At 35.0% G+C, this 26,733-nt stretch overlaps 1 protein-coding gene across 1 annotated transcript in view; it reads left to right on the forward strand.

The window, feature by feature from the left end:
- LOC117322999 overlaps positions 1–26,010 on the forward strand; it is a 50,659-nt gene extending 24,649 nt beyond the window's left edge. Inside the window, exons 2-10 of the mRNA XM_033877978.1 lie at positions 4,851–4,999; positions 5,305–5,434; positions 6,922–7,155; positions 9,401–9,616; positions 9,822–10,062; positions 13,926–14,104; positions 15,261–15,554; positions 20,214–20,389; positions 25,043–26,010. Of these exons, the coding sequence (XP_033733869.1) occupies positions 4,851–4,999; positions 5,305–5,434; positions 6,922–7,155; positions 9,401–9,616; positions 9,822–10,062; positions 13,926–14,104; positions 15,261–15,554; positions 20,214–20,389; positions 25,043–25,072 (1,649 nt within the window). The 3' untranslated portion in view covers positions 25,073–26,010. The remainder of the gene's footprint in view (positions 1–4,850; positions 5,000–5,304; positions 5,435–6,921; positions 7,156–9,400; positions 9,617–9,821; positions 10,063–13,925; positions 14,105–15,260; positions 15,555–20,213; positions 20,390–25,042) is intronic.
- Positions 26,011–26,733: the final 723 nt, after the last annotated feature.

Genomic DNA, 26,733 nt, shown 5'->3' on the forward strand with positions numbered 1-26,733 from the left:
TATTCCTGAGGAATAGAAACATATATAGCAATTATATTGGTCCGGTGGTTTTTTTTTGTTTTTTTTTTCTCAATTTATCAAAAATAAAAATTATGTTTAGATATTATATGTGATATCTGATATCTTTTGTCGTTTAAATGTTTTTACACAAAACTGATACCAAAAATATTCATAAAAACTTACAGGTCAGATATCAGATACCATAATACCGGAAGTTTTGTCAAGGGGCGACAACTCTTTTGCACATGCTGTCTCTCCATCAGAAGTCATCGACAGGACGTTAAATCCATTAAAAGATCCCATAAATAGATCCGACACAGATTATCAAAGATTTCGGAAGTTAAACTCAATTATGGCATCACCATTATGAAGCATGCATTTTTTTTCTCTTACAATTATTGACGATTTAACCTTGGTTTAAAGGAGCCTCAGCCCTCAATTAAAGTTTTCACATAAATCTTGCATTAATGAAGCTTTAATCTTCCATTAAAGGTATTGGACATTTTTGAAATGGAAAGTTTCCTGAAAATGACGTCAGACATTTAATGGGCCTTTGAACAACCGGCCCCAGGCCTCAAACTTCACAACACTCTGCAATTACGGATTAACTCCATATCAATGTAAAACCTGCTTAAAGTATAGCTTTACCTACAGCTTAGCCGACCCCCTAACACCTAATAATGAATCTCATAACGGAGACCAGAGGAAAGAAACCCAAATTTAGAAGCTTTACTTTCAATGATATGCATTCAGTAAAAAATAATTCAAAGTAGCTTCAGCTGCTTCTTTTGAGATTATGACCAATATATGATCTACACTAAACATGGCTGAAGATATAGATAAATCAAAGGACAATTATGAATAAAAAATGAGAGGTATTATCCTCTCCATTACTCTCTTCTTTTAGCTTTCATTTGTGTTCGGGTAAATCTGCCATTTTCCACACTTGCCTTCAAATTATTAATCATGAGTTACAGTGTTTTTGACCTGTTTTCTCGAAAGTATCATGTTGTTATGTTGTCTTAACAGCCAAAAACGTTTTGCAGCATGCTTCCAACTCAAAATACGAATATGGTATACATGCATGCTCTGGCGAATCGTGTCGCAGCGAAAACCATTCAAAGTCTGATAAATTCCTAAAACCATCCAGTATACACCTCTCGGACTCTCGGGATAATAGCTTTATATCTGTATATGATGTGCATACCTTCATAGCATCCGGTGTTAAACGCCTTGTGAACGCTCGCAACTGACTATGCTTGTTAATTCTCGTGAAAACATATATGGCACAAGTGCATAGAGGTAGGTTGTAAATTGTCAATATCTATTTAGCCTTAATCAATCAAGGAGTAATTTGCTAAATATCTTTAGGGCATGGTAGCGTGTTTGGTTGCTAATGTCTTCTGTCGATACATGATTGCTGTGAGGACGCTCTCGCTGTAATCAATCTGATTTCCTACATGGTGTGTTTAACTATCATGACACACAAAATGTTGGTAAAACAAAATATGTTTATATCAGAATATGTATTTTGTAAACCATCGCTGAAGTATATATTAATGTGAAATATTTTCTTCGTTTGTTGTTTTCATATTATACGTTGTCCCTCTGTGTTGACGTTGTGGTATATTTCGTTACCGTGTTGACGTTGTGGTATATTTCGTTACCGTGTTGACGTTGTGGTATATTTCGTTACCGTGTTGACGTTGTGGCATATTTCGTTACCGTGTTGACGTTGTGGTATATTTTGATCCTGTGTTGACGATCTGGTGTGCATTTGATGTTGTTTTTGTTTGTGTGCTGATCTGACGCTGTGATATAATTTGTCATTTTGTGTTGACGATGCTGTTGTATATTTCATCTCTATTTTTTGACGTTGTGTTACATTAAATCGCTGTAAATTGACGCAGTTGTATGTCCAATATTTGTGTTGACGCTGTGGTATGTGTTGTCCTTGTGTGCTGATGCTGTGGTATATTCTGTCCTTGTGTGATGGCATTGTGGTATATTTGGTCCATGTGTGTTGACATGTGGTATATTTTGTCCTTTGTGTTGACACTGTGGTATGTTTTGTCCTTGTGTGCTGATGCTGTGGTATATTCTGTCCTTGTGTGATGGCATTGTGGTATATTTGGTCCATGTGTGTTGACATGTGGTATATTTTGTCCTTTGTGTTGACACTGTGGTATGTTTTGTCCTTGTGTGCTGATGCTGTGGTATATTTTGTCCTTGTGTGATGGCATTGTGGTATATTTGGTCCATGTGTGTTGACATGTGGTATATTTTGTCCTTGTGTGATGACATTGTGGTATATTTTGTCCTTGTGTGTTGACGCTGTGGTATATTTTGTCCTTGTGTGATGACATTGCGGTATATTTGGTCCCTGTGTGTTGACGCTGTGGTATGTTTTGTCCTTGTGTGTTGACGCTGTGGTATATTTTGTCCTTTGTGTTGACACTGTGGTATGTTTTGTCCTTGTGTTTTGATGTTGTGGTATATTTTGTCCTTTGTGTTGACACTGTGGTATGTTTTGTCCTTGTGTGTTGATGCTGTGGTATGTTTTGCCCTTGTGTGATGACATTGTGGTATATTTGGTCCCTGTGTGTTGACGCTGTGGTGTATTTTGTCCTTTGTGTTGACGCTGTGGTATATTTTGTCCTTGTGTGTTGACGCTGTGGTATATTTTGTCCTTGTGTGTTGACGCTGTGGTATATTTTGTCCTTGTGTGTTGACGCTGTGGTATACTTTGTCATGGTGTGTTGACGCTGTGGTATACTTTGTCATGGTGTGTTGACGCTGTGGTATACTTTGTCATGGTGTGTTGACGCTGTAGTATATTTTGTCCTTGTGTGTTGACGCTGTAGTATATTTTGTCCTTGTGTGTTGATGCTGTGGTATATTTTGTACCTGTGTGTTGACTCTGTTGTATCTTTTGTCTCTCTCTGTGTGTTGACGCTGTGGTATATTGTGCCATCTTGCGTTAACGCTGTGATATATTTTGTCATGGTGTGTTGGCGCTGTGGTTTACTTTGTCATGGTGTGTTGGCGCTGTGGTATATTTTGTCATGGTGTGTTGGCACTGTGGTATATTTTGTCATGGTGTGTTGGCGCTGTGGTATATTTTGTCATGGTGTGTTGACGCTGTGGTATATTTTGTCATGGTGTGTTGGCGCTGTGGTATATTTTGACCCCTTGAGTAGACTCTGAATTGAACGCGGTAAAGAATAAACCTACCTATTAATAATGATTAATATATATATAAATATATATAGAAGAAACAGTTAATCGTTGTACTTTAATGTCATAAATCATTTACATAACGGCAGGACATTAGCTCATTTTTCCCGTTGTAGTTGTCTTGAAACCGTTCTTTTTATGAAATTGATGACTGAGAAAATAAAGCCCAAATTACTCTTTCTAGATGGCTTACCACTCTGTCACACAACTTTCTGTGGTAGTGAAAAGTACTTTCTAAATCGGCATACAGCAATGCTCTCTATCATCAATATTTTATTCTAATCCGATATGGAAAATAAAACACAAAATCATTGACGCTCACGTGCATGTTTCTGTGTTTTTTGAACGATGCCTATTTGTAACCAATGGATGTATGACATGCTGCTGCTGTATTTTGTTCAAATACACCCATTACATTGCTGACAAATACAGGGCTGTTCTTACAAAAGGAATAAGTGATGGTTTGTAAACGGACGATAATCTAAAGAATTACATTGAAATAAATCAAACACTGTTTTAATAAAATGTTTGCATTTCACCAGTTACCATTCATCACAGAAGCATTTTATTTCAGAAATAGTGAACAACTTCAAAAAAAAAATAGAACGGACAATTCATCTAGCAATTTGTTCATCATTTATCTTTCTCAAGAGAAAGAAAATCAAGATGTAAGTCAGCCAAGAAAAGCAAGCTAATTACACGTTAAAATGGCTACAATGCTATGTTACCTGTATAACTTTAGTATGGCGTAGAAGCTAATTGTATTGTAACGAAAAAGAATGACTTTCATAGTTAATTTTTCGCACTTTTACCAAAGGTTTGAAGCAGATTAGTTTTAAAGATTTTGTGGAATGGGCTGTTATTCAATCTCTTTTCCATGTATATGTAAGCATTTTTTTAAAAATAAAAAAAAAAATAAAAAAAAAAAATAAAATAAAAAAATCAAAGGGATCCGAAGGGGTTCAATGAACTAATAAAAGAAACAATGACGTTTAACTTTGATCATTCACAATAAGCTTGATGGCAATCAATGACAAGTTACCATAGTGGCGCCAGGTATCTCAAAAAAGAACTGTAAAAAACTAACCAAAAGTATTGGAATTGCCGCTGCTGATAGCTGACGTATATTTATAAAAGAGTTACATTCGAATTAACTGTGGATAATTATCTAAGCACACTGCCAGGTACTATTGTTCTTCGCTTTACTTTCACTTTACACACAAAAACAGATTTTTTCTAATGAGCAAGTGATCATTTTCAAAAGTTTTATTTTTTGGAAATTTACTCAAATATAACCCTAAAACAATACACATTAAATAGAAACAATTGAAACTATTTGAGTCCGAAGAACCAAATTTCTAATAAATCCAGCAGGTTTTATAAAACTCCTTTTTTCGGTTTTATTCTGCTAGCTTCAATTTTTAAACAAATCTCACTTCATGGTACTCCTAAGAAATAAGCTTGTTAAATTTTTTTTTTTTTTTAATTTCAATTAAAGATACTATTTATTGCTTAGAGTCGGTTGTTGTTGTCGGTTTACCAACTTATTAACAATTAGTTTTGATATAATGTTTAAGTATTTTTCATATAAATTCTTTTTTTTTCCTTTCTAGGTCATTTTGGTTTGACAGTTACCAATATCAGTATTACAAGCATATCTATATCCTGGGACGACTTCCAACCACCAGACTACAGGTTTGAATATACCGTGTTTTATTCTACAATGTTTTCCAACGACACGTCTGTCTGGAAACGTGAAGAGGTGAGTGCTTAGTTATTCTAATTAGCTCTCGAACGCTGGCAGCTAACGAGAATTATATTGAGCCTGTGCTTCAGCCGTATACTTTGATGATCCAATTAGCTAGGTAGAAAATTAATTACTACAACAACAAGCTGACAATGTGGCGTAAAAAGACACAAGACAGAAGAAAAATATCAGATGTTTAAGAACCATGTGTCTTGCTTAGATGTCTTGGAATGTTCATTATGGTGTTAAAGATTTATAGTGTAAGGTTCACCAAATCGTATTGCAAACCATCAATATCAACTAGGAATCGTCTTTTGCAGCACGGGGACATGTCGATAGCCACAATGTACGGACTCCAACCAAACACTTTGTACTTTATGAGGGTGGCTACCTGGCAACAGCCGGATGTCATCGCTAACCTGACAGAGGTGGTCGTTATCAGCACGACAGGTGCGTCTAGTTCGTAGCATTAGTCGTGTATCATTCGTGACAGAAAGGGGCGTGACTTTCTATAAATCTCCTGGGACCGCATAGATCTGAAGAAATAATTCGAGAAAGGCAGACAAACAGGCGTATATGGCATTGCGAACTACACTCTTATCAAGTAGACGAAACAGATAGTTTTGTTATTCGAGACGTTCATAGAATTCTCTTGCCTACCGAATATCGTTCGTGAGTCCTTTTCATTTGTCTGCGTCTGCAGGATTTGATCATGGGTTTATTCCAGACAAAGTTAATATGAGTTCAAATAGAAAGTAATTCTCTATTTTCAAAAGAGATATATCATCCAATAAATACCAAACCGTTTTGTCTTTGGCGTGCAAATCTGGCAGAATCAAATGTCATTCGAAATGATGTAAACCGTGATTTGTCATGTTTCTGATATAAAAACATCAGCATTGCCAGTAGAGAATTCTCATAGAACAACCTAGACATATTTCGAAGAACACCTAGTTGCAGATTTGCTTTACTTTGATTTTCTATCGTGTGTGTAATATCTAACTTCGTTGGTCATAAACATTTAAAGTTGGAACAGTGCTACTCAAATATCCAGTGTTCGTATTCTGTTTCGCAATAACAGTATTTATGATACAATTAAGATACAGGACTAACTGTGAACACATGTATAAAACATCTAATTTTGATTGGTTCCTCTAAAGCGGTGATGGACAGTAACGAGCATTTTACGAGGGCCATGTCGTAATCGGTAGATCATGAAACTTCGCCTGTTTCAGAGAAAACTATAAAATAACGAAATAATTTCTCGCCACTGACTGAACGATGTGTTTGGTAAATATCCGATGAATCTCCGGGAAAATAAAACACAGCACTAGAGTTCTACATTTGGATTTGAAAGCAATATCAGTGACAGTTGAAACACTTCTAACTAGAATATAATATTTTTGTGAGAGTTAGTTTACAATATTCATAAAATGTAATACATAATTCATTACATCACTCCACTGTCTTTTCAGAATAAGTGTATTGTTCAGGAAAGATATCCATATTCATATATGAATACATAAGGAATATCAATCTACACTTTTGAATTTTCATGAACTTGGTTGATTTTTCTGAAAACATTTGAAGATAGAATGTTTATAACTATGACCTAACAAATGATTTACCGCCTAGAGCCATGTTCGACTGGGCGAAGTGATAATTGAAATAGTTAAGGGTCTGTAAGACCAGGTGTTCGGTAAGGGTCAGCGTCGGCTTCATCATCGACTACACAAAGTCCTTACACATCACCTAAATTATTTAAATATAATTCTAAATCAACGTGATCAAATTTTTCACCTCTTTTGGTTTGGCCGGGTTTGTAATTGTGTGAGTCGTTCGATGATGCCCGGAACACAACAGGTCTTATTCCTCTTGTGAATTTTTTAACATGGAGAGTTTAAAGAGAACAAATAATGTGTTTTTGATCTTTGCAGTTCTCCCGTTCTGTTACTACAACAATAACAAGTATAGAGTAGGACAGGAGTTCCAAATTGACTGTGAGGACGTGTGTGTCTGTATGACAGACGGAGAGTTGGAGTGTCGTCCTGTGTGTAACGATACGTCACTCCTCCTCCCTACTGCTCCTAACCTCGTCTGTCGCGAGGAGATGAATGGTTGCTGTCCTACAACTGTATGTAACGAGAAAACGCTTCTAACAGAAAAACCAGGTACGAGAATGATGTAGCATACAAAAAAATTTTTTTTTTTTTAAATCGTTATGTAACATATAAATACAATGCTGTCTGTTTCTTAGCATTCCTTAAGACTTAAACCAAACAACTGATGCATGTTTTTAATCAGATAGGTTAAGTATTTAGGTTTTTCGTAATTGAAGTTGGACCGAAAATAGTTGTATAGAGAGTTTGGTTCAGTTTATCAATATTCACCTGAGTTTATACATTTACGTTCTGCAAAAAGAATGTCGATCGCGAAAGATTATTTAAGATTATGTCCATAACTTTTTCGTCAATAGAAAATAGCAACATTTGTATTTATTTGATTCATATTTCAATAAAAGAAGCATAAAAAGCAATTTTGGGAAAAAAAACTTGCAACTTTAACTGACATAATTATATCGAACTGTTAAGAAAATAGTTAAAATCAAAAGAAAGCTGGCAGGACATTATTCTCTTGTACCCGATGTTCATTTGTTTCTGAATGTAGTGTAAGGGGCTGTTCACCCATTATGAAAGTGACATGACATATATGCAGTAAATATTTTAGATTGTGAGAACAAGAAGAGATGATGTCATTGCCTCTGACTGGCTTGTGTTTCTAATAAAGTTCACAATATGAAAATTCAAATTCAGATAACTACTTCATAGCTAATTAGTCAGCAGGCCTATTAAAACACTTCAATGGACTGATTTTGATACTGAGGGCAATAGTTTCGACTATCGACTGATAAGTTCTACTTTGTTATCTGCATTGCTACATCTGATTGGTTGTTGCAGTAGTTTCATTTGTCCCATACGTCACAGATGTATCTCTGTTTACGACGAGGATAAAGTGAATCCCTCTACCCACCAATCACGAAAACAAATCCAGTGAGCATCAATTTTTTTTTTTTTTTTTTTTTTGAAAACATGAACGTCACGTGATAATTCCATGCGGCGTAACCTGTTTGTACGCCATCGAGTATTGCGTAGGGTTTCAAAGTTTAGAATTCGGAAAAGGGATTGTTCTAAGCTTTCCAATTTCCCCGTGGTTGCGATATCTCTGTCAACAGAAATGATAGATGCTATAAATCATGTTAACAAAAGCATGAAACATCATTGTAATTAACAAAGAAAACAATGCTTTAAAAGAGAGATAGTGTAGTTAGTTTCCATCTCGTTAGAGCTGCATTTCAAGCAGATTGATCAGAAACTATCATGTAAACCTCCTGGGAGGCAATGGAACAGTGTCATTAAGTGTAAGGGGATCACGTTGATTTCCCATAGATCATGGTTCATACAATCGAGTCTGTCATTGGTATCTTTATCTCTGATGTAAAATCCAGTGGATTCATCTTAAATTATATAAAAATTGCACCAATTGTGTAATCATTCTCGTAATTTTATTCACAAATTTCTTTTTAGATATGCCCTTGCTATTTCATTTCAGCGTCTATCATGTCGGAAGAAATGCAGAAATTAAGATTATCCGGCCTCCTAGTTTTCTTCAGCCTATCTTTCTGAAGCTGTAATAACAACATTGGAATATATCAATCTTTTTATGTAGATTAATTTAAACGGTGAAGATGTTTTTCCCATTAAAATATCAACAAGATGAGTTAACAGAAATATCTCATTATTAAGTATTTTCATCTGTTCAGTTATTGATTTTGCAATAAATGCAGGAAATTGTTTAATGGCATTTTTTGTCATCAATAAATTGCAGGCTGTTTACTGCTGATAGCACCCGCGGTCGATGAATGTTCATTTTGCATGTTTGTCTTTGTTTAAACATTTTTTTTTTGTTGCTATAGCGGCTTATGCTTTAAAGTAAGAATGTCACAATCGATCTATAAGAATGGCATATTAGTATTTAAGTGTTTCAGTTGATTTAAAGTTGCCCCTAGGTCAATAATATTTCCAGAAATGAAAATCGGCTGTCCTTAGAAAGAGCATTTAGTATTTGTATCCGTGATCATGCAACCAGTGAGAATATGTAACCTAAAGTTGTCTGAATCGAGCCCAATAATAATAGGAAATGTAGCAATTATTGAATAACAAAATGTTCCTGTGTTACAGACTCAACCAATTAACGTACCATATGAAATTATTTTATGGTATTTTTGATGGACAATGTAGGTCAGAAAGTGAAATAATATCGAATTAATTGGCCTATCGAAATTATCGAATCAATTGGCCTTTAAATTACTTGCAAGACAAATGTTTTGAAGGTATAATTTCAATATCAAAATTGCAGTGGAAACCCTTCCTAAGGAAAGCACATGTTCACAGTACAGAGATCACAGTATTCAGACATGGCATAGAGATTGTGGCAGCTACTGCAATTGTACCGGAAATGGTATGACGTGTTACCCACTTTGTGCGACCAGTCCGAGGCCGGAAGTGTCGGGAGCGGATTGTCGCCTTGTCAATCAGCCCTACCTCTGTTGTCATCAATGGATCTGTCAGCCATGTAAGTTTATGATAATCTACGTATCGGTGCTATAAGATGCCTAGTAATCTCACTGCGATCTATACCACACTTTGAGAACATTACATTTTTGGATTTGTCCTAGATTTACATAGCCAAGTTCGTCGATGAATATTTGGAAGGAATATGCTAAATAGATTCCAATATCAAGATTTAACATCAAATAGCTACACCTGTTTTTTTCCAGATGAGGTACATACAGTGACGTTGAATGTGACTATTCAGATAGAAGGTAAATGTGATGAAGCAGACTACGCCCTCTTATCCCTACTATCCGGGGCTGGCGCCTCCTTGATGTACTTTTACAGTTTAAAGGAGTGTTCAGTCCCCAGGGCAGACGGTGTTTCGTGTACTGTAGACAGAACTTTTATACAGTGTCCAGGGCCGGATAGTATACACATCATGTTCTCTGTTTCATCACATGTTAGGTAAGTCATAGCTGTCTTAAAATCATTCCATTGTACATTGAAATATTGTAATAACTTATATGCATAACTTACGTAGTTAGTTGCTCTTTTGTAGGAGGTGATGCAGTCACTATTCAGCATCCCATTTTTCTTTAAAAAATTTAATTGTTTTTCTATTTTTTTTCCTTTCATAAACTAACTCACATCTTTTAACTCTTTCAACTAACATCTTAATAAGAAAAAGAAGTAAAAATCGTTTCACACCTACCTTTAAAACTGTTAGTTTATAAGTTCGTTGTTCGTTGCTCTTTCGCAGGGGGAGATTCAGTCATAATTCAGCATCCCACTTCTCTGTCATGTATTTCTTTTGTATTTTTTTCATAATCTTACTGAGTCTTTAACCCTTTCATATAACATGTAAGTAAGACAAAAAATCGTTTTATACCTACCTTTAAAAGTGCTCAACATGGTTGATTTATGTTTATAATTTTGTGTTTTATAGGAGTTCCAAAGGGTACCCTATTACAATTCCTTCTGTTCTTGATATTTACAAATCATACTTATTTACTTTTCCATGCTTTTGCACACTATACATTTCTCTGAAATTGTGTTACCATCGACGTCGAATATCTACGGTTGATTGCACTACAAAGCTTATTACCCGTGGGTCAGCTCCACATGTATCTGATTATAACTACAGATATCAGACTATAACTATCACAGGTATCTGATTATAACTACCACGGGTATCTGATTATAACTACCACAGGTATCTGACTATAACTACCACAGGTATCTGACTATAACTACCACAGGTATATGATTATAACTATCACAGGTATTTGACTATAACTACCACAGGTATCTTACTATAACTACCACAGGTATCTGATTATAACTACCACGGGTATCTGATTATAACTACCACAGGTATCTGACTATAACTACCACAGGTATCTGACTATAACTACCACAGGTATCTTACTATAACTACCACAGGTATCTGACTATAACTACCACAGGTATCTGATTATAACTATCACAGGTATCTGATTACAGCATGTGTCCAGATACCATATCTATAGGTCTCTGATGATGCCCCTTGTAAGTGTTTTTAAAAGCAATAAGAAATAAATTGTATTTGTACTGTGACTTTATTTATAGCTGAAGTTTTTTAACTATTGGAACTTCCTCAACTATTATAAACTGTTAATTATTGTTTAAAACGTGCATACTTTATTTCGGTTTCATTTATTAAGTAAGATATGTATGAAATATTATTAAAAGCACATTTATAAATATATATATGTCACATTTGAACTGTTGTTATATTTCCCTTTTAAACAATACACGATGCAATGTTACACAGTAAATCCTTCAAAGTTGGTGTTAGAGGAAGACAAATCTAAATAACTATCAGAACTTAAATAAAACTCTGGAATTTCAATTACATCAATGGATGGTCGTCTTTGCAAATTCTTCTTTAGCACATTTACAATATTTTGTACATAAATCGCAATATGCCTGCAGAATTTTGTTTTGGTATTGAGTTGTATGCAGATAATATTATCTCCCTCCGATACTCGTCATGATTTTCTATTTAACGTTTCATGTCAACATCCAAGTTCCGACACTGTCTTCTAGAAAAAAAAACAAAAACAAAAACCGGTATCGCCATTGCTGTCTCTTCCTACCCGACCTTAAGGCTGAACAATTGAAGCCATGTCTTAGAGCCAACGTTGATAGCATTGTTAACTCCTTTAAAGTACCCATTCCTGCAGCATTAGTCGCTACTTAAATCCATATCTGGCCATCTGAATTTGCCTTGTCAAATTTAATTTCCTCTTTCACACTGTCATTTTTCTTGAATGATACATTTGCATAAATTTAATGTTGTCTCCAGTTATATCCTTAACATTGTAGATATGTCTCCGCAAGCCTTTATTGATGGACAAAATATGGTGTAGCGGGGTCATTTTTCTTTTTGCAGTCTAACTGTAGATACTAAAAAGAAGAAAACTGTAGATACTAAAAAGAAGAAAATGTCAGATAATGCTACAGTACGTTTAAATTTGTCTACAAAAAGCTTTATGTTTTCCCTGTCTGGATTGTTATCATTCTCCAAGTAGTTTCTCATGCTGAATGTCTTGCGCATTTCTTTCCTTGCTGATTCATGAGCTGTCACTGTTAGCAGCAATTAATTAGTGAACCGTTCTCCTCGACTTAACCTTACCAAATACGAAAGGGATCGTTCACCTTTGTTGCCTTCAGCACTGTAAAAAATGTCAAATAGGTAATAATTACTGTAAGCTACAAACATTACCCATCATCAAAAAATAATAATACAGTGATTCTATCTTTATAAATGGGTGTGTAAAATGACCCCATTCTTAATTAATTTAGTACAGATATAAATTTCAACCGCATTATAAAACTGGTAAGCATGAAACAATTATTAGCATGTAAATCTTTTAAATCACATGTAAAATTGTCCCTATTCGGTTAAGGATTTTTCCGAAATATCCGGGAAAACACTAATAAACAATACGGATGGTATACAATTCTGGTGATCGAATGCTCATGTACATCATGTTCATTTTAAATCAGATCTGTTAATGACTCCTTTTCACAATTATTGCCAATAAGAAAAAGTTAACAGAAAATAATTTTACATACCACTTCAAAACGATATGAGCTTAGTCTACAACAATGAGTTTATAATTGTTGCTGCTAGAAAGCAAAGCTCGCCATTTTTTGCGGGAAAAGATTGATTCTGGTGATGCAAATAGGAACTGGAACTTCTCGGATGAAATTGGATTTTCCTCACATGAATCCCTTCCAGTGTAAATAACGGAAAACCACACGAAGTTAAATATTCGAATTGTCCTCTCATGATTGATTCCGGAGAAGAAACGATCAAAACTGAATAACTTTCGTTTCCGTGTTTCTGAGTCCAGATAGGCTCAAGGGTCTGGTAGCTTTTTCCACCACCTGTTTTAATTGATAGGTGAACATCTATCTCGGATAAAAGGGTGTCTATGAAATACTTCAAAACAGATTTTAAACCACCGATGTTAAATTTCTGTAACAGGTTTACACTTTGATGTTGATGTTGATGTTGCTGGTTTAAAGTCTCGATTTAGGTTACAACCTCTACTCGCGACTCTAGGTTAGAACATTAGTCTGGGGTGACTGTTAGATGTTGTCAGTTGGTGCTCCCCTCCTCCTTTCTCAACTCGGGCTTGGGACCGGCTACGGTGGAGTTGACAGGTTTACACGAATGTTCGCCGCCATTATAAAGCGTATCTTACCTTCAATCTCATTGGTTAAAATTCTGCTAGGAAATTGTGACGGAGCCAATCAAATGGCATCTATCGAAACGAGGTTTTTTGGCTGAGCTGACCCACGGGCGTTGGTATCCAACGATGTATTATCCAAAGCCTTTTAAAATGTAGAACAATTTCATGGACAACATAACTTATTAAAACCTGCAACATTGTCTGGTATTAGCATACTTATTTTCATAGCTTTATACCACTTCCGCGTAGCATACTGCTGGTCAAACCGTTTTACTCTAGGCCTCTTATTGAAAATCAATTCAAAGAATAAAAACTGGCGTTAGACGGACGGGAGGAAGACCGACCAACCGCGACAACAGATAACTTGCTTTCCGAATAACTAAAGTAACGGCCAAAGATTTATCAACATGCAACTGGAAAGATTAAAATAAAAGGAAGACACCATAAATAATCAAGATGCGACATCTGCCAAGTTAGGAAGCTTAGCAGTCGAACCAAAACATATCTCATCGCACAAATACCAAATCGATCATCTCACTTTTCAAAGCAATTCACTTTGGTTTGTTATTGTTTTGTATTTTCCAGAGTCACCAGTCGTAACATTTCACTAAATAACTTTGTGACCTTGATGTACAACAGCAGCGAGTCTATGACGTCAGCTGCAGTGTATGAAGGAAACAAGACGCTTCCGGTCGTAGATGTCCTTATTTCACAACCTATTTATACTTGTTGTAAAGGGTTCTCCTGGAACGGGGTCAAGTGTGGTAAATATTCATACAAACTTTCTTTGAAACTTCGAATCACCACTTAAACGGAGATTTAGCTTATCATTCTGTACTACAGTAACTGTAAACGTATTTTAGCGGTCATCTTACTTTAGCAATTTTGGCGTTGAAAACATTCCGCTAAACTATGATTACCTTTATCGCTATTTCTGTCCGTTGTTTTCTAAGGCTAGTATTGTACATGGAATCACCAATTCAGCATTGCGCTAATTGGTTCCAGATTCGTGACGCGCTAAAATTTGGGTCCGCCAGAATTATTACGTTTACAGTATTCTGTTACTACTACTGTAAACCAGCTTATTTGCACGTATTTCGCGAAAATTAATCGCCGCGAAATAGTTTAAACTATAGGTAAATTAGATCTTTTGATGATTTTAGTTCTCGAAATTAAATGGCCGTGAAAATAAGTTAGTTTACAGTATTAGACCTTGTAACATCAAGCAATGGAAATTGGAGTTTGTTGATGTTGCCCGGTTGTATATGACAGTAAATACATAGCCATGTACCTCATGGCGTTGACATACACTTGACTTATTATGGTGTGCGTATAACTCAATATATTGATATATTTACTAACGCGTATGTCGTTCATTGGAGTGTTTTAAAATTATTTGCAACTGCGGAGAAGGTACATCCAAGGTCTAATGGTAGATTGTACGTCCTCGTGGTTTGACGTCACCTTGCAGGAAAAAACTGTATTTCTTATGAACACTAGATCAGCATATATTCATTTATTAACCAAGTTGATGGTAAATGGGTTAGAGCAATAATGCATAGGTAATGTTTACATTTGTTGAGGAATGAGAATGTTTTTTAGATTCAAACCTTCACGGTTTTTACCAAACGTTTGGAACAAAGGGATGATCTTTAGGGGGAATCTCTGAAATGGACTATAACTTTGTTTTATAAAGTTTATAAGATAATTACTTCTTATTCATCTTCGAAAATAACATTTACATTTAAATATATATTCTTGAAAAGATTGTACAAAAGGCACATTTTAGTAGCACTTTTCAAAACAAAATGAGAGCTAGAAACAGCAAAGCCAAAATGAATTAAACTGAAATGAATTAAAATGAAAATAAAAATTCATAGTAAATAAATTAGTAAATTTCTTTATCGTTAACCATTTCAGTAAACCTAAGCGAATCTGCCGGTCGGCTGTTCCAGATTTATCAGGTTCTGGAGAGATCTGCTGTTCTTAACTGGTCCTTGTCGCTATGTGACGAGGACGTCACCAGCATTGTCGTCTGCTGGAAGCAGTTGAACGAGGATACCAAAGTTTTACATATTCCAGTCAACAAGACAAAAACGAAAGTTCATATAACGGACCTTGATCCCTCCACGATGTACACAGCTTGGCTAGACGTTCTCGTGCAAAACGTGACCTGGATCCACTTCCAGGAAATTCATTTCCTAACCACGGCAGGTAAAGACATATATATTGCTTGGCATGTTAAAAGAAGGAATGGAATGTGATTCAAGCAGCCCGAACCTACAGTTTAATTTAATTTCTCAATATATTAAATTTCACACAAAAAAAAAAAAAAAAAAATAATATAAGTTGTATGTTTATTTAAGATGTACATGTATTCAAATTTTCAATGTAATAAATGAGTCTACCCAAAAATGGAATCAAAGGATATGTATGTTTGTCAATAAATTGGGTTGTACACTGCATGTTCTATTTATATACCCAATTGGTTTTTGAACTAGTTACACAGTTAAAAGCATTTGCCATTCGTTACGGTGAAATACAAAGAAGTAAGGTTTGAAACAAAGAATTTGATATTAAAAATACTACGTATTCGTCGAAACAAACGTCTTAAAATTATACATAGAGTTCGTCAGTGTGATATTTGCAAGCACAAGCTTTGAGAATTCCACGTGTAAGGTGTCATCAACAACGCAGAAAACGCTTATTCTTCTGAAACTCATGGTTTCAGCACCGAATGTTAATGTTAATGTTACACAGTGTAATAAAACAAAATGTACTATCTAACTATTTGAAACGTATCCGTGATAACAGTGCAAATATCTGCTTCCCTTTGCAATAAAGCATATGTCTTTTAACCATTAAAAGTGCCACTTTTTGACATAACGTATTTGTTTTTTTTTAGAATAAAAATAAAATACAAAAATAACTGACAAACAAATATAATAAACAATATTAAGCTATCGATAAAAAACTAAAATAAACCTGAACTTAACAAGCTTTGATAAATTGATCCCGACTGCCACGATCATCGTCTGTGTTTGAAATATCATTGTCCATTATTCAATTACATGAAATGGTTCCCCTGACTATTGAATAACTATACCTACCAATGATAAGTGACAGACAGTAATATATATACATACGTATCTGTGGAAAACATCGGCTTTATGCCATTATACAAAGGTCAGGATGAAACCTCCCTTCGAGATTGATGAGATTTGACCCATTCATTACCCAAATAATTCCCACTACACAATCCAATCACACTTCGTCCCATGTGGAGATGTTCAGCTTGTGTTAACGTTGTCTTGTTAGGCGTTTTAACCTCTATGCTGGCGAGCTTTGTCTGACAGCTTCGTCTGGACTATCTTTTTTGGGCTGATTCGCTCGGCTACAAATGTCATTATTGGTCTTCAGTCTCGACAGCCGCCTCTGCAATTCAATATAACACACCAGAGCAGTACGGAGTTACATTTGGAGAGAAAAAACATAAATAAGGGTACTCCCTGATATATATGTATCATAACAGTGAATCTATGTTTTGTTTGAGTTCAACCAAATGGGGCAATTGCATACCGTGTTGTGCTGTTATCTTAATATTTTCTTTTCTCTACACTTGCCAAGAAAAGACTATCAATTACCATTCAAGCCGAAACCTCGTGACAATTGCCACCATTTTTGCTTTGTATTACGTTTTTCTTGTTAAAGAGGAGCTCACCGGAATATACTTGAACAATTTATTTTGTTTTTGTCCCAAACCATTAGAAATAAATACATAAGTGCGTTGTACTCTCAGAACGAATGCTTTCTTTCGAAAATAATCTTAACAGAAATATATGTTTCAATGCTAAAACAACATCAAACAAAGCCGCAATACTTGGGTATACCAATAATGACGAACATACAGAGCAGAACGAAAAAAAAAGTTAAATGCTCATAAGAAATTAATGTAAAGGGAACTGACAGCGGTCTCTACGGTAATATAAATTGTGTATCGTCGGTTGGGAATTTGTTCCTGGTAACCAGTATAAAACAACTCTGAAAAAAAATCTACTCCACAAAACAATGACATAACCTCAGAACAGCTTGTCGGATTAGTGCATGTGTGTTTGTTGTACCCATACTTGTAAACATTAATACCATTTACATGCGCCAGTTCCACTTGTCCGCAGACATTTGATTCTATTTCCGCCAGAATCACATTCCAGTAATCGTCGTCCAGAGACAGTCTGTCATCGCGCCAATCACCTTGTTCGCCAATCCGTGCTGAAGCTTAATAGGCACATAATGAAGGAAAATTGATCGAATTGAGAGAAAGTATTTAGGCCTATCATGTTATGTATGAAACCATATACATCGTATTTTAGTATGAAGATAGTGTATCTCCGACGCTAGGGAGCTCCATCCATCCAACTACATTGTACTTTGTACGGTATCGTGCAACAAGTATTGGACGTAAATAGCTGACTGTTATTGATTTTAGAAGCAAGCCTCCAGGTCCCAGTTTAGAATATATATCCGCTCCTCTACACACATCTATCTCTGTTATCATCGCTGATATAGAAAGATGACATTTCAGATACACAGCTCATCGTATAAATCATTACATTATCATCTATAAGACAACATCGCAGGGATGGCAGAGTACATAATTGATCCAGCATCCCTTGTTTAAATGTAACCAGGCTGCATCACATGGCGTGTACAGTGTCCAACATGTAAGTCGTGTGGCCCTCTCTGTTACAATAAAGGAAGACAGCATAGCTCATCATAGTGCTAATTTATATCAGCGCTAGATTACATCATAGCGCTAATTTATATCAGCGCTAGATTACATCATAGCACTAATTTATATCAGCGCTAGATTACATCATAGTACTGATTTATATCAGCGCTAGATTACATCATAACGATAGATTACATCACAGCGATAGATTACATCATAGCGCTAAATTATATGATAGTGCTAGATTACACCATAGTACTGATTTATATCAGCGCTAGATTACATCATAGCACTAATCAACATAGCACTAAACGATAAGATAACGTTAAATTATACCAGCTCTAATTTAAATGAAAATTCTTAATTAGATCATAACACTTTATTTAATGAACGTGTTAAATTGTATCATAGTGCTAAATTTAGAGCATAGCGTTAAATGGTCTCAGCGCTAAATTATATGATCGTGCTAAATAAACTATATCATAAAACTAAATTAGAACATACACACACGTACATTTTAGCGCTTAACAATATCAGCGCTAAATTATACAATAAGGCTATATCATAAAATAGCGCTAAATTGCATCATAGCGCTAAATCATATCATAGCACTAAATTATACCATAGTGCTAAATAATACTATAGTGCTAAATTATACCATAGTGCTAAATTATATCATAGCGCGCGCTAAATCATATCATAGCACTAAATTATACCATAGTGCTAAATTATACCATAGCACTAAATTATACCATAGTGCTAAATTATACCATAGTGCTAAATCATATCATAGCACTAAATTATACCATAGTGCTAAATTATACCATAGTGCTAAATTATACCATAGTGCTAAATTATATCATAGCGCGCGCTAAATCATATCATAGCACTAAATTATACCATAGTGCTAAATTATACCATAGCACTAAATAATACCATAGCACTAAATTATACAATAGTGCTAAATTATACCATAGTGCTAAATCATATCATAGCACTAAATTATATCATAGCACTAAATTATACCATAGTGCTAAATTATACCATAGTGCTAAATTATATCATAACGCGCGCTAAATCATATCATAGCACTAAATTATACCATAGTGCTAAATTATACCATAGCACTAAATTATACCATAGTGCTAAATTATACCATAGTGCTAAATTATATCATAGCACTAAATTATACCATAGCACTAAATTATACCATAGTGCTAAATTATACCAGTGCTAAATTATACCATAGTGCTAAATTATACCATAGTGCTAAATTACATCATAGCGCTAAATTATACCATAGTGCTAAATTACATGATAGCGGTTAATTGTATTAAAACACTAAATCATATCCAAATTAATTTCCCTGATATCAATGTCAAAATGAAGACATCACAATGGCGCGTACCACATTTGTGTCCGTGTTTGTATCGTAATACAATGTAAATGTTAAAGAACGCAAGCATCACAAGACAAACGGATCTGATAGATCAGTTGTGTAGTCTTCATAATAGAAAACGCAATATATTTTTTGTGAAATATAGCAGTTTTGATAATAATGTACCTTGTGGTACACTATCGCTGATGGGGTACTTACTTTGTTCACGTGACGTTCCTTAGATTTAACCCAGGTTGAAGTCCGGAAAATCTTTGTCGAGGTGTTTGTTTCGATAAACTTTTAGTTTTTATATAACTATATGCCAAGATACTTCAGCATTTGGTACAATGCCCTGAAAAACTAATATGTCTAAATATAGGATGTACATGTATACAGCTATTCTGTTTTCTGTACATCAGGGCTCAGATAATGTGGTTTCGGTATGACAGGGCGTAGATCTATATTGGTCATATCACGAGGTGCAGAGGTGTTAATTAGATCGAGATAATTCGGTTTCGATATAGCCGGAATGCTTCGGTTTAGTTCGCAATATATATCAATTGAGATGTAGTAGTGAAGATCATTAACTAAATAAAACGCTCTCTTAAACAGTATCGCGTAGTACTTAGAATTCTACTCGACTTCAAAGTAAGATCAAACACCAAACTTGTATCGAGTATAGTCACCTCGGGTACGTTATGACGTACACGACAACAATGTTTTTGATCGTGACGTCACTATAATAGTTTTCATTTCTATTTCACAGAGTCCGTGATTGACACTCGAACGTACCAAAACTACCTGGTGGGAGTGATTGTCGCCATGGTTACCGTCACAATGGCCGTATTAGTGGGCGGGACAATTCTCCTCATTCGGAAACGATGGCAGACACAAAAGGATCACATACCTCAACAAAACGCTTTTGAGAACAAGATTTTTGAGGTAATTCACACGAATCCTGTCGGTAATTGAGGTTTTGATCTTTTAATTATTTATTAAAGACACCATTTTTGTCTTCGTTTTTTTTGTTTTTTTGTTTGTTTTTTTTTGTTATTTCCTTTTCATTCATTGATACTTGTAATTATTCGGTTTACTTCAACAACAGCAATGACGTCACTACAATACTGAAATTAATATTGAAGCTTGCGTTTTGCTTGGAGGTGTGTTCCACAGCAAATGGGTTATTATACTCGGTGGATTTAGAGCACCAAGTCAAGTAAAAAGGAAATTTACAACGGTGCCTTGAAAGATGACATTATGAATTGCATAATTGCGCCTTTTCCAATATTTCAGCAGTCTCTCCATAGTATTAATTTGTTCGTTTTACAGCGAAGATATATTTGTTTTATCCGGATCAGGGATTAGGGATGACACAATGTTTAATTCTGTCGATTCAATTTGTCTTCTACTAGATAAAAACTGTTATCGGGCTGTTTTAAATTAACACTAATTAAGAAATCATATTTTGATTAGTATGGGAATCCTTCTCGAAATAAAAAAGAAAGAATGCTGTTCTTTTAAATGCATAATTTTCGCTATAATAAAAGTACACTCCCGATTAATGGTATCATCTTATTGGGTAAACAAACTCACCAACTCGGCGTGATTCTTATTCGTTCAGTTATTGAATAATTTTAAATGTGGTGGAAATTGTTATTTCCAAACATTCATTCTCACGTGTTCTGAAGTATAAAGGTTTCCCGTTAAATTTCAGTAATGCTTAATAGTGCGGATGTACGTGAGCAGTGTGGAAGTAAATTGGTTAATAAATCCCGTTTGATCTGCGGATTATTTCGCGATGCGTATTAAGATGCGGTTTACGAGTAATTACGGAATATTAAAGTCACATTCGAGGGAAATGAGTCCTATAACTTTTAATCTAATTCAAGCATTTCCGATGAAAATGAGCCCCGTAGTTTAAATAAATCATGTGAATTTGATAACACATCGTTATAGTGAGTTGAAGCACATTTATAATTATATTTTTATAGTTTGTGTTTCCAGGGAATTTCTTTCTAAATATAACTACGCCAATCCCGTAAACTACTGTAGTGTAAACAAAGCTGTTAATCATATTGAAAATTGATGAAACAATGGATAAAATGAACAAAGCAAAAGACAATTAAAATGTACATGTAGGAAAACAGGATCGAGTATTATGTAGAGGCTTCGTCAACGAAACATGCATTGTGAATATTAATCGCATGCCACATTCTTTAACTGCGAATCAAAGCCTTGACAACAACACTTTATCTTCTGTATAGGTGGCATGCGACGCGCCTCCAAATATATATATGCGGTTTAGAGAGGTAGTCACCAACTACTACAAGGAGACCCCGCCTCAAAATGACTCTGGCTGTTAAACCCAGCAAACAAACAATTACATCCATCACGCAGTGAAGGGTTCTGCAGTTACATGTGTGAGGTCAAAGTAGGATAAGCTAACGTATTATAACTGGTTTACCTTCATATGCTAGTAGCAATTCTTGATAGTTTGAGTCTGTTCTAGAGTTACTGTTGGATAGACTTAAAAAGAAGCAAACTACAACTACTGTACAAGATGAAAAATAATTTTACTCTAGACTTTTTTAATTCTATATTAAATGAAATGGTTGGTCAAAATATCCCTTATGTACTGAGAAAACGAAATGATTTTGTTGTTCCAAAATATAGGTTTTCTAGTAGGAAATCTTCCATTTTCACTTCAAGTCTTCGTCCATGAAATGAACTAGATCATACTACTAGATCTCCACCTTCATTGAGGATATTCAAAAATTATATTTCTCCAGATTTAAATACATGAAAATCCCCTAGTTGTTATTGCTTCGGCGATAGGAAAATTAATATAATTCATACGAAGTTAAGGTACCAAAACTGTTCTCTCAAATATGATTAATGTCGAGTAAACCTGGTAGAAAATGCAGAATGCACTTGCGGTAACCCTTGTGAAAATGCCTTTCATTTTTTCTTTCAATAGTCCACATTATGATGAATAGAGGTGTTTACTTTTTCTTAGTCTCCAAAATTAAGATGAAGCCATTAACTTAAGAGTTACTTCTCTGTGGAAATAAACATCTGCCCTTAGACACAAACATACTTATATTCAGAAACGTGCACATGTTTGTAAAACCACCAAAAGATTTAATTATGTATAAATTTATTTTCTTCAGTACTTTCCTTACTTTTGAATCTTCGGAGAACAATGCTACAAAAATATTCAATTGATGACCTTCACTTTTTGCCAAATGTTGAACCTTTGTACTTATTTGAGAAAGGGCTTTAATAATGTTGTTATAAAATGTGTCCAATCCTATTTGTTTTGATTTATGGCAATAAAAATATGTTTAAATCAAATGAAATCTCGAAAAAGGCCATTCGAAAATTTGAAATTTGAAAATTCACATGTTTTGTCCTCACCGGTCAAGTTGTCCGTTGATGCAGTGATAAACTGCTAAACGTAGAAGAGTTTGCAATGTCTTTGACTGCAATGGAGTAAAACGTATAATCAACATTGTCATTTTACATCATATCTTGAATACCATTTTTCAAACGAAATCGGAGTATAGTCAAACCAGAATGACCTGTCGCGTTGACCTTTTCGTGGGATATTCAAAGTGGGTAGTTCCATTTGTACACAGGTGTGTTAACAAACTTATTGATTAGGAATACTACTGTGTCCAGCAGGGTGCTGTTTTGGACATTCGTTTTTGTCGCAATTTTATATTGACAAAACAGGGATTGTTTCACTCATTTTTATACGCCCGACGACAGACGGGACGTATTATGTTATCATGTTGGCGGGCGGGCGGGCACATATGGTGTCCGGACCATAACTCCAATACTACCCGACCCAGGCTCTCCATACTTGACACAAATATACATCTAGATGAGCCGGAGTGTCACATACCAAAATTATGCCCCTTACCCCCTTATTAGCGGAGTTATTGCCCTTTGATGATTTTACTTGTCCGGACCATAACTCCAATACTACTCGACCCAGGCTCTCCATACTTGACACAAATATACATCTAGATGAGTCGGAGTGTCACATACCAAAATTATGCCCCTTACCCCCTTATTAGCGGAGTTATTGCCCTTTGATGATTTTACTTATCCGGACCACAACTTCAATACTACCCGACCCAGGATCTCCATACTTGACACAAATATACATCTTGATAAGCCGGAGTGTCGCATACCAAAATCATGCCCCTTACCCCCTTATTTGTGGAGTTATTCCCCTTTGATGATTTTACTTGTCTGGTTAAAATTTTGTAATTGCTCACCATTCACTTAATAATGGTATTAGGAGGCTGATTCTTTGCAAAGAGGTTCTTTTAATGTATATATTCTGTATAAAAACATGTGAACTAATTTTTGTGTTGTTGTGTCTAAACCAAGGTTTCCCATATTTGCAACATATATACATCTCATCATTTAAAGTTGCCCTTCGGTTTCGACTACACACCATTATGTGTATCAATATCTCCTTCCAACTTTCCAACAATGATACTTCATTTTAAAGCATTACAACCTGTGAAACTACCTACTTCCAAGTGTCAAATATTGCGGCGGGCGTATGTTGTGGCCCTCCGACGGGCCCTTGTTGATGCATAAACCATATTCAAGTAAATAGTGATCAATTGTTCACATGTCACATGTATATCCGTTTAGATTTTAATGCATGGAATGGTATGTCTGCTATCATCATTGAATCAACAGTATTGACGAAATCGAGCTCCAAAGTATAAATTTCAGATAAAAAGTCTTGAAAATTTAGACTTCAATCATAATAGGCGTATATACCTGGTATGGGAAAAATAAACATTTCGACAGAGATAAGAGGCATTTTACACCAGTTTCTAGTGCTATATAATATCTACTCCTTACTTTTTCAATTCGGCATCTCTTTGGTATCGTTTAACTTCACATCATATACTTGTGAGTTTCAGTAAAGTGACTATGCGAAAAATCTCACGATGCCTTGAAGCCTCCATTTAAACTAATTATTCTACCATGACAATGTATACGTCCCTTTTGAGTACAATACCATGGACACGATTGGTATTATTGATGTTAGCAAGGTACCGAAATAGAATAAAGTTTCGTGCTCGTAAATCTGATTTTGTAATGTAATAAGAGGTACACCTCTGTCTGATTAAAGCCGCTGTAAATCACAGAAATTCTTTTGAAACCGATTCGCAAGGATTTTACTTCACAAAAGGGACATTAACATATGCATGGATGGTACCGTTTTATCTTAACAATGTCATATTGTTCTTTCCGGCTTATCCTAATATGTTATATACATATTATATATATATATATGTTACTTTCTTGTCTAAATAGCATCACGTCATTCTCGCTTATCTAAAATTGTTTGTATATTTTGCCCATATAGCATCCAATGATTTTAGCTTATCTGAATGTAGCCCGTATATGTCTTTTGCATAATAATGTTCCTTTATTTTTGTCTGAATAGCATCAGTTCATTTTAGCCTATCTAAATATTTTCAAGTTGTACTTATTTAATATACCATGTATCCGAGGTGGTTTACAATATATAGTTTATGTTTTATGCCTCCTGTCTTACAGATACGGGTCAGAGAAGATGGAGCATATTGACCAGGTCGCTATCAGTCTGGACGTTTCGAAACTTCATTGTTGATAAACTGCGATTGCGTGCTGAAGACCCGGATGTTCGAATACTAAAGTTACATGCAGTTGTGTATGGAGCTATCAAACTTACAAATGGCACATCTAAGAATTCAACAACACGTCCTTCCAAAAAAAATGACCCTTTTCAGTCAATGAGTGCAAAGGCTTTGAATAACCAGGACATTTTCAGTGCAAACCTGCTCGTGTGTAGAACAAATTTAACCTCTTCACATTGATTTTCGAGAGCGCGTTGTGTGTGATAAAAAGTTTAAACGGAATAGTGTGCCAATAAAGTGTCTGTATATATGTCTCTGATGTTTTGAATGACATTAAATAGGAAATAAAATTTCTTGAAAAAAATTAAACAAATATCATTTCTATGAAGTAGTAACTACACAGGAAAATCGCAGGCCGAGGTTTGGAGTCAACTGCGTAAGTCAGTTTTAGAGGAATACAGAGTTATTTGTGTGAACTGCAGTTATCTGACATAAACCCAAGACTGTCGTATAAATGTCACTTTTTACTGCATCCAATTGGAGTTTATTATTTTGTTATATATATAAGCTATTTTATAACAAATTCACCTATAGGAGAATTCCTACAGCTACCGTTTGCAGAAGAGTTATTGAAATAGTAAGTGTTTGACTGTAACTGGTTGAATCCGGTACTGGTGTGACTATATTTTATACCGATGATTTAAAAAGGTGCATTTTCGTTAAAGCAATGTTTTTGGTGGATATACGTTTTGAACGTTATCAGTAAATTTGTTCTGCTGTGGCTCGTTATTACATGTACCATTTGTTGCTAAATATAGCGGTCATTTAGCTAAGTATACGTATTGACCACAGGGGCATGTCTAGTCTTATATAAAACAAGAAATATCTTTAAAAAAAGATAAACGGCATAGTTTTTGTTTATCTTTTTTTAAATTCTGGTGGTTATAATGTAAAACTGCTGGTGAAATAAATTAACGAACAAATGCGTTTCAGCACGGAGAACAAAATTATATCAGCTTGAATCATTTTTTTGGTGAAAATAAAACTGCATTTGAATCAGGAATATAATTTCATCAATGTGTCATTTGAAAAGATACAACCACTTATTCAGCTTGCATTCAATCTTAACTTTGCTTCGTTTTTAACTGCATATCTGCATTTTGCATTTACCGCTACATTGACCAATGTCACCTGTCGCGTCATATCCGGGACCAAAAGAATATTATACGGCTATGCTAAGACTAGACATGCCCCTGTGTCATGACCTTAGCTCTAGCACTATCAATTAATATCAATGGCTTTCAATATATCCATGGAATTTATTGGGAGATCAGGCTTGGCTTATACACATGTCTTTTCTTCAAGTTATATCGGCATAATATGGATTATGCAGGGACGGAAAAAAAGTGTTGGGACACATAATTATAAATATGTTTACTATTTTATACATCTTGACAATTTTTTTTATTAATTTTTTGTTTGTTGTTTTAACTGTTTTAAATGGAATTTCTTGAAACGTCGCAATTAAATTTATACTCGTATATGTGGCTTTATAGTTACGCTCCTGGTACATGTAAAAGTTATTAGTGAAATATCTAACGAATTTGAAGCATATTTGTTAATATTTGATGC

Source organism: Pecten maximus, chromosome 3, assembly GCF_902652985.1.
Source record: "Pecten maximus chromosome 3, xPecMax1.1, whole genome shotgun sequence".
Classification (NCBI taxonomy): domain Eukaryota; kingdom Metazoa; phylum Mollusca; class Bivalvia; order Pectinida; family Pectinidae; genus Pecten; species Pecten maximus.